General features: G+C 55.9%; 1 protein-coding gene across 4 annotated transcripts; it reads right to left on the minus strand.

Moving 5' to 3' along the window:
• Positions 1-68: 68 nt before the first annotated feature.
• Positions 69-4398, minus strand: ZBTB32 (zinc finger and BTB domain containing 32). 4 transcript variants are annotated; one of them, XM_074386544.1, is made up of 6 exons: positions 4346-4398; positions 2320-3289; positions 2000-2073; positions 1820-1888; positions 1532-1696; positions 69-1354 (listed from the first exon to the last, which is right to left on the minus strand). In XM_074386544.1, exons 2-6 carry the CDS (start codon positions 3189-3191, stop codon positions 1080-1082), a joined length of 1455 nt encoding a protein of 484 aa, XP_074242645.1. In that variant the 5' UTR covers positions 3192-3289; positions 4346-4398; the 3' UTR covers positions 69-1079. The 4 variants fall into 4 exon arrangements, with proteins under 4 accessions (XP_074242645.1, XP_074242643.1, XP_074242644.1 ...); XM_074386542.1 differs by having other exon boundaries at positions 69-1696; XM_074386543.1 differs by having other exon boundaries at positions 1820-2073.
• Between the last annotated feature and the right edge of the window lie 4498 nt (positions 4399-8896).

The raw sequence follows: 8896 nt of genomic DNA on the forward strand, positions 1-8896 counted from the left end.
CGGGGCACCACGGGAGCGTGAGTCCGCGGCCGGCCGGCGCCCTCGGACCGCGCCTGGGGAGCACAGACCCCGCGTCGCCGCCGCAGAGGGGCGAGCCGCGGGGGCCTCCGGGAAATGTAGTCCGGACGCCTCGCTTCTTTCTCCGGCAACCAGGGCGCGAGAGCAGGGACTGCGGGGGTTCCCGGCCAGGACCCGGAAAGCGGGTTGCGGGACCTCCGGGAGGTGTGGTCCTCGCCCCAGGCTCCTCCCATTGTTCTTGGCTAGGCCGGCGAACCGCGTGGACTACCACTCCCAGGATGCCGCGGGCTCGGGCCCCGGGATCCCGAGGCCCTGGGAAATGCAGTTCGCGGCTGTTGGAGGCGTGGGCTGGAGAAGGAGCGGTGGAAAGCACAGTTAGTCTCGGTTCCAGGCGCGACCCGGCAGCAGTTCGGCACGGCGTGGAGGGAAGACGCCGGAGAGGCCGCGGTCTCGGGGTCAGTGTGCTCCAGGAGAGTAAGCAGGTGGCCGAGAGCAAGGTCGGAGCACGCGTTCCTCTCCCACCCTGGGCCGAGCGCGCCCAGATCAGACTCCACGCCGTGGATTGCAGTGGAAGGGGCGAGTGACTTGCGGTCGCACAACCGTCACCAGCCCAGGACCTGCCGCAAGGTGTACCCGGACACCGAGCCCTCGCGGCCGGCTGTCTCCGGGGAAGGATGGGGCGCCTTGGGGTTGGAGGAAGTGTCTACTCCGTTGGACCACCAGGGGCCGCTACAGGACAAGGGGCGTGGGCGGGGGTGTGCACAGACTAAACTCGGCTTTCTAGTCCTGAAGGGAGAACACAGGAAACTCTTTATTATGCTGATGCGATCGACAATCCTCCTACTGTTAACCTTCGCTCCTGCACACTTCAGTGCCCTCACCCTGTAGGGCTCGCTGGCCTGGGCTTCTGCGACCCGTGATCGTCCGGGAGAGGGCACTCGGCGCCCTTTCTGGGGCGGAATTTGCTAGGCCGCTGTAGCAGCGGTGCCAGGTCAGAAGCCGAGCTGGCCGGGTTTTCGTTCTTTAATTGGACTCTTGGCTGAGACGCTACCGACACCCCGTTAGGTGGTGGAGGAAGGGGGACAACAGAGAGAGGTCGAGGGCCGGGACGGTCTCGTGGAGGAGTAGAGGAAGGTGGAGCGGATGGTCCATCCGGGCGGGAGTTGGTTGGGCGAGTGGCCGCGCATGTGCGCTTGCATGGAAGCCAGGCTGGGACAGCCGGCCCCGCACAGGGGGCAGCGGTATGGAGCAGCCCCGTGCGTCCGCAGATGCTTGGTCATGGCCGAGAAGTCCCGGGAGCGCTGAGGACAAAGGCTACAGGAGAAGGGCTTCTCTCCTGGGGGAGAAGCGGAGGCCGGTGAAGGAGGGAAGAAGGGGGCAAAAGCTGGCCAAGTTAGGGGGTACATGGGGCCACGGGGAGAGGGGATTGCGCAGGAACTGGGCACGCAGGGAGAGACTCGGGAGCGGAGTTGGAAAGAAAGCCGACAGTTCACACAGGGCAGGGCGCCCATACCTGTGTGGACTCGGTAGTGCGTCTCCATCTGATGCTTGAGTGAAAACCTCTTTCCACAGACAGAGCACGCATAGGGCCGAGATCGAGCAGGAGGGGCCGGGGGAAGGTGCGGGCGAGGTGGGCAGCCTGCCTTGCCCTCATGACCTCCACAGGTTGCAAGTACACCTGTGGGGACAGAGAATGCAAAGGAGGGCAGGGCCAGGGACCCAGCGCCAACTCAACTGTACCATTCAGGCAAGAAATCAAGGGCTACAGGGGCTGAAGCACGAGTTCCCCCGCCCCACTCACCTGTATGCCCCTGATCAGACTCTTCCATCTCCCCAGGGCTGAGCTGTGTGGGGCCCTGGGGGAGGGAACCTAGAAGGAACGGAGGGAGGTAGATGGCGGCCCTGCTCAACCTGGACTCCTGGGCCCCACCCCAGAGAAGAGACCATGTTGCAGGTGTATGCAGGACAGCTTCGGGCTTACCTGGGGTGGGGCTGGAGGAGGCCAACTGGTTCTGGCTCCAAAGCCCTTTGGGGGCATTTAGGGACAGTGGGATCCTGGGATGGGGTGGGGAAGAGTTATAGCCTTGGCTAAACCTGGGAGCCTGACCCCTTGCTGAAGAGGGCATGTCCCAAGACCTCCCAGGGGCTGGGCTTTGGCATGCCCTGTGGTAGCAGCTTCTTGTCCCATCCCCAGCTCAGGAACTGTGCATTAGAGATCCGGCGCCCTTCCACCCAGCAGGCCTGCCCCTCCTGGGCCATGCCCTCCCAGCCTGGAGAGAGCGCACTAGGCCCTCCACTCACCTGTGGTCCTGCCAGACCTCCTGCCAGGCTCCAGTGGTCGGGGCGCTGTGGGAGAAGGGAGTGCCATATCTAGGTGGCACCAGCAGGATGCTCCACAGGGCAGGCTGGCCCCCCACCAGCCAAGGGGCCTCAGCCCACCGGGGCCTGGGGGTGACACTGGTTTGGGGGAAGTCTGCTAGGGGAAAGGGGCCAGGGAGCTCCCACAGACTCTCCTCGGAGCCCCCTGGATTCTCCCTCACCCACATGAGCACTCCTTGCTTCCCATCTGCTCCCCTGCGGCCAACAGGGGCTTGGAGGCGGTTCTCCTTTGACCTCGTCTGCTCCCCCTGAGCCTCCTGCGTTGTTCCTGCCTTCTCCGAGCTGCCTCTTGGTGGTGCCTGCTTGTGCAACGTCTGTTCTCTCCCACCAGTTCGAGAAGCCTGCTCTGGTTTCTGCTTCTGGTCCCCCAGTTCTCTCTCAGGATTCCCGGAGGGTTTCTCTGGCTCCTCCTGGTGTTTCTTCAGGCCTGGATCTGGCTCTTTAGCTCTGTCTCCTCGAGCCCTTTGGCATGCCTCTTCCAGGGACTGTACCCCTAAGGCCCTGGCCGCCTCCTCAAGGGGTCCTAGCTCCTCAGGCCGCAGCTCTACACTCTCCCCATACACAAAGTGCAGGAGCTGGGCAAAGGTGGAAGTGCCGATGCCGTCTCCCAGAGCCCAGTGGCCCCTGCGGCCCAGCTGCTGGCTGACACCTGCTAGCACCAGACTGTGGGCGGGGAACTCCTGGCTCCCTACGGTGATCAGGGTATCACATAGTGCTGGCCGGAGCCTGGCTGCTAGCTGTACCAGCCGATCAGAGCCATAGGGGCTGGGCAGTCTTATGGGGGGCAGGGGCATTGTGCCTTGCTTGGGAACCAGTCTCAGAGGCTCTAAGAGAAAGGCCACAGTGTGAGGTCCATGGTTGAAAGGGGAGGGAGGAACATCTCATCTCAAGCCTGTGGATGTGAGGGGAGAGAGTATGAGTTGGTGGTCCTAGATCAGAGCCCTCTGTCCTGAGTGAGCAAACAGAGTAACCCAAGAGAGGATTGGAGCTTATCTGGAATCATAATGGGTAGGCATGGTGGCGAGAGAATGGAAACTAGACCAAATTCAGGACTTACAGAGCAAGGGCCAGGCAGTTAACAGAAATACCTAGTAGTGGGTTTAAGACAGGCATACGGGACGTCTGCCAGTTAGCAGTCTCTGACGTAAAGATAGCAGATACTGCCACTTCTGCTTCTCCAACCCCCTCCGCAGGGAAACACCTCTGTGCAAGCCAGGCTTTCCTCATTCCAGAGAAGAGGATCATCACAAAACCCAGCCAACCCTGGCACTAAGGGATGGAGCACGACACAGTGTCACAGGAGAGCTTAGAGAGCTAGTGGGTCCTCCCCGACAAGCCCACCGCACAGGAAAGGCAGAGAGAGCAGCATGATAGGGGACCTGGCTGCAGGAGCGAAGGCGCTAAGGCATCCAGCAATCATCGGCCTGAAGCTGAAGCTTCTAGAACACATCCTCAGGGAAGGAACCAGACATTCCCATCCAGAGAATGAGGAAAACAGGTGCAGAAGCCACAGGAGAGGACCCTCCAATGATGGAGAGAGGTTTTGGAGAATGGACCCCTGGGGAAATGGGAGGAAGGGATGGACCTGGAAACAGGGAGGCTGTTTCTGCTCAAGATTCGGATAAGGAGATGGTTTAATTTGTTTTTCATTAGACAAAAAGTGAAGAATAGGGAGACCACACCCAACAAGGCAGGAGTTTCTCACACATCAAAACCACCACATTGGCTTTTAAGAAGAGAGCTGGGAACCCAGATACCAAGAGAATCAGAACCCAAATGTCTTAGCACCCAGCAGGCAGAGTCCTAGGGGCAGGCTCCCTGAGCAGGGGCCCTTGTTGGAGGGAGGGCTACATTTGGACACCTCAGGGAGAGGGCTCCAGGTTGGCAGGGAAGGGACAGAGAGTTGTGATGGGAAGAAAGCCTCAGCTGGGGAGAAGCCATCACTCACCACTTGTAGCTTGCTTCAGGACACCGCATGCTCTGAACTGCTGTTGGGGCTCCTGGGGCCCCCCTGGAGCTAGCCCCGCCCCTGACCTCACAGGCCTCCATTGGATGTCCCAAGTATCAGTCTGCCAACATCCCCCCGAGGGGGTGGGGTTTTCTAACCCTGCCTCTGCCTTCTGCCTGCAGGAGAGACCACCCCCTCTGCTTCCAGAATGCACACATTCTACCCCTAGCCTCCTGTCTCCTCACTTCGTTTGTGAACTCCTAGAGTCCAAGAAGTGCAATTGTGGCAGCAAGACCTTGGGATCCTCAGACCTGCCTTTGAATTTCATCTCTGCCACTTACTAGTTGAGTCATATCGGGCAGGTCACTTCTCTGGGCCTCAGTAACGTCATGCATGAACTAGGGATAATCTCTGCTTACCTCATTTGGAGGTGGGGGTGAAGATGAAGTGACATGACGAATATGAACGTGGTTTGTAAGTACACAGTAACATTCAGTGGTGTGGTGCTTTCTCAGAGATGACAGCAGACCGCACAGCTGTTTCTGCTACCCCAGAAGGAAAAAGGACTGAAACATTTGGATCCCAAGAATAGGGCGGAGGAGCCAGAAGCTGGCCTCCTCCCTCTCCCTGACTTGGTACAGGGAAGCCTCACTTGCTGGTTCGGAATGACCCATGTCACCTGGGGGGCTGGGTGCGTGAGTGACTCAGATCCTCCCATCAAGCTCTGAAAGGGGCAACCCCAGGAAGGACCTGTGGTGGTCTTCGAAGTGAAAACCTCCTTTTCTTGGGCGGATGACAAATGTCATTTCTCTGAAATCAGGACTTGGGTTTCTTTCACTTCCTGCCCAAGGGGTCAAGGTCCCCAGAGGTTTCCCCTCTTTTCACACTTCAGCACTCTTTAATATCTAGGGAAGGGATGAGGTCTGAGAGGCTCAAGTTTCTTTTTCTGTTTGTCATTATTCTGTTATCCCTGATGCTATAGCAGAATTTTCATTTATCGAACAAATGTTGATGACACATTTCTTTTGAGACGGGGTCTTGCTCTGTTGGCCAGTGGTAGGATCACGGCCCACTGCAGCCTTGGCTTCCTGGGCTCAAGTGATCCTCCCACCTCTGCCTCCTGAGTAGCTGGGACTACAGGTTTGAGCCACCATGCCTAGCTAATTTTTAATTTTTGGTAGAGACAGGGGTCTCACTATGTTACCCAGGCTGCTCTTGAACTCTTCGGCTCAAATGATCCTCCTGCCTTGGCCTCGCAGAGTGCTGGGATTACAGGCGTGAGCCACCGTGTCCAGCAGATAAAGCATTGATGATATGTGCCTGGCATATCATATATGCAGCAAATGATGGAAGATAAACAAGTCAGGCACTGGTAGGCTACTCTGGTTCCCCACAGGCTTCTCTTAAGGGAGGAGGATCTAAGAGTCCCAGTCCCCTCCTAGACCCAAATATTGTCTCTCACTCCCATTTCTCCCTTTGGCTCCAGGACCCCCAAATGTTGAGAGCAATCTCCCACTCTCCAGGCCCACCACACCTTCCCTCTTATTCTAGCATGGGTGTGGGCGGGTGTTAACCCTTCCTAGATCAGACAGGGTGTGTCAATGGGTGAGGCTGGTGGAGGGGCAACAGGGTGGTAAGAGGGGAAGATGAGTCAGAATGAAAGGGAAAATGCAAATGTGAGAGCCGTGTTCATCTGCTACTCTGAACGTTAAGTATTTTCCATTTCTAAGCTTTCTAATTCCTCACACCACCACACCCAGGGACTTGTTAGACACCCATCTAGAAGACAGAAAAGCATCAATCCCTCTGATATGTACGGGCACAGAGGGAAACACCCTTCCTCCAACACAGAAATAAGAGTCCCTCAAGACAAGGAAGAAGTGTGGAAAGCCCTGAGAGACCAGCCCCCAGGATAGAGGAAGGGTATAGGGGTCTGGACAATTACATCGTCACCCATCTGAGTTTGGCCTCCTGGCTTCCCAGCCCCATGTCATGCGCCTGTGACTCAGCTCCCCCACTGGTTTGCTCTTTGATCAAGAGAGTTGGAGCTTGCTCAAAGGGCAGCAACCTGTGTAAGCCAAATGTAGTACCCAGGGAGCATCAGTGGGCTTTCGGGGAACCTAAAAGCGGGGAGGGGCAAGGGGACTCCCCTTTCAGTGAACAAAAGCCCTCAATAATGGGGAACCCCACATAAGGATATCCCCTTAGAGACGGCCTTCTTTGAGTTATCTCCAGGGCCCTCTGCACTGCAGCCCCTATGCTGATGACACTCAGCCCTTCTCTACCCTCTCCCTGCGTTCTTGACAGTGTAACCCAAGCCATCCTGCACAGATGGCAGAATCAGACAGCACTTTGACTTGGAAGAGTAAGGACACTGCTGGTGCTGTTCTGATGTTGTCATTGGTTTTTTTGCTTTATGAAGCAGAATCATGTTCTGTCACCAAGCTGGAGTACAATGTTACCATCTTAGCTCACTGCAACTTCTGCCTCTGTGTTCAAGTGATTCTTGTGTCGCAGCCTCCCAAGTCGCTGGGATTATAGGCACACACCATCACACCTGGCTAATTATTGTATTTTTAGTAGAGATGGGGTTTTACCATGTTGGCCAGGCTGGCCTCGAACTCCTAGCCTCAGATGATCCACTGCTGGGATTACATGCATGAGCCCTCTCCTGGCATGTTGTTGCTGTTCTTTATTTTTTATTTTTTTGAGATGGAGTCTCACTCTGTCACAAAGGCTGGAATGCAGTGGCGTGATCTCAGCTCACTGAATCTCTGCCTCCTGGATTTAAGTGATTCTCCTGCCTCAGCCTCCCAAAGTGCTGGAATTACAGCCGTGAGCCACTGTGCCCGGCCCTGATGCTGTTCTTAAAAATTCTCCCCCTCCCTTGGGCCGGGCGCGGTGGCTCAAGCCTGTAATCCCAGCACTTTGGGAGGCCGAGGCGGGTGGATCACAAGGTCGAGAGATCAAGACCATCCTGGTCAACGTGGTGAAACCCCGTCTCTACTAAAAATACAAAAAATTAGCTGGGCATGGTGGCACATGGCCTGTAATCCCAGCTACTCAGGAGGCCGAGGCAGGAGAATTGCTTGAACCCAGGAGGCGGAGGTTGCGGTGAGCCGAGATTGCGCCATTGCACTCCAGCCTGGGTAACAAGAGCAAAACTCCTTCTCAAAAAAATAATAAATAAATAAATAAATTCTCCCCCTCCCTAGACTCAAAAGCCTTCCCCACTTTCCTCTTTCTGGGCAGAAATCCAAGCAGCTTGCATTGCCTCTGGGATCCGTCCACCCTAGCTAGGGGTCCAGGTGAGAGATGTCACCGGCCCAGGTCAGGCAGTTGAGATGGAACTTGAGAGCCTCCAGGCTGCAGAAGGCACCAGAGAGATACCAACGTGAAACTCCCCATGAAGACGCACAGTTCGATGGGGAAAGAGAAGACTGTGGAACGCACAGAAAATGACACTGGGCATCGGTTGCTATCAGTACATTCTCTGCTAATCAATCAGCTTTTATTGTGACGCCTCTAGCTCCGCTCATAAGGCCGGAAAGCCAGCAGCAGTTTAAAATGTTCAAGTGATTCTTCTGCCTCAGCCTCCCAAGTAGCTGGGATTACAGGCACCTGCCACCACGCCTGGCTAAGTTTTTGTATTTTTAGCGTAGAGATGGGGTTTCACCATGTTGGCCAGAGTGGTCTCGAACTCCTGATGTCAGGTGATCCACCCACCTGGGCCTCCCAAAGTGCTGGGATTACAGGCATGAGCCACTGTGCCCAGCCTAATACTCCTATTACTGAATAAAATTTGAAATCTGATTTTTTTTTTTTTTTTTTTTTTTTTTTTTTTTTTTTTGACACAGAGTCTTGCTCTGTCACCCAGGCTGGAATGCAGTGGTACAATCTTGGATCACTGCAACCTCCACCTCCTGGGTTCAAGTGATTCTCCTGCCTCAGCCTCCTGAGTAGCTGGGATTACAGGTTTGCACCACCACGCCTGGCTAAGTTTTTGTGTTTTTAGTAGAGATGGGGTTTTGGCTGGGTGTGGTGACTCAGGCCTGTAATCCCAGCACTTTGGGAGGCCAAGGTGGGTGGATCACAAGGTCTGGAGTTCGAGACAAGCCTGGCCAATAAGGTGAAACCCCACCTCTACTAAAAATACAAAACTTGGCTGGGCGCGGTGGCTCACGCCTGTAATCCCAGCACTTTGGGAGGCCAAGGCGGGTGGATCACGAGGTCAAGAGATCGAGACCATCCTGGTCAACATGGTGAAACCCTGTTTCTATTAAAAATACAAAACATTAGCTGGGCATGGTGGCACGTTCCTGTAATCCCAGCTACTCGGGAGGCTGAGGCAGGAGAATTGTTTGAACTCAGGAGGCGGAGGTTGCAGTGAGGCGAGATCGCGCTATTGCACTCCAGCCTGGGTAACAAGAGCGAAACTCCGTCTCGACAAAAAAAAAAAAGCCGGGCGCGGTGGCTCAAGCCTGTAATCCCAGCACTTTGGGAGGCCGAGGCGGGTGGATCACGAGGTCGAGAGATCGAGACCATCCTGGT

Source organism: Saimiri boliviensis, chromosome 14 (genome assembly GCF_048565385.1).
Source record: "Saimiri boliviensis isolate mSaiBol1 chromosome 14, mSaiBol1.pri, whole genome shotgun sequence".
NCBI classification, from domain to species: domain Eukaryota; kingdom Metazoa; phylum Chordata; class Mammalia; order Primates; family Cebidae; genus Saimiri; species Saimiri boliviensis.

Excerpts from the sequence above, each read along its gene's own strand:
- ZBTB32 (XM_074386541.1), bottom strand. The coding sequence starts at position 3,191 with ATGCCCCTGCCCCCCATAAGACTGCCCAGCCCCTATGGCTCTGATCGG. Across the intron at positions 2,074-2,319 it reads GAGGTCTGGCAGGACCACAG|GATCCCACTGTCCCTAAATG; the intron begins GTGAGTGGAGGG and ends ACCCCATCCCAG. Across the intron at positions 1,697-1,819 it reads GTCTGATCAGGGGCATACAG|GTGTACTTGCAACCTGTGGA; the intron begins GTGAGTGGGGCG and ends CTGTCCCCACAG.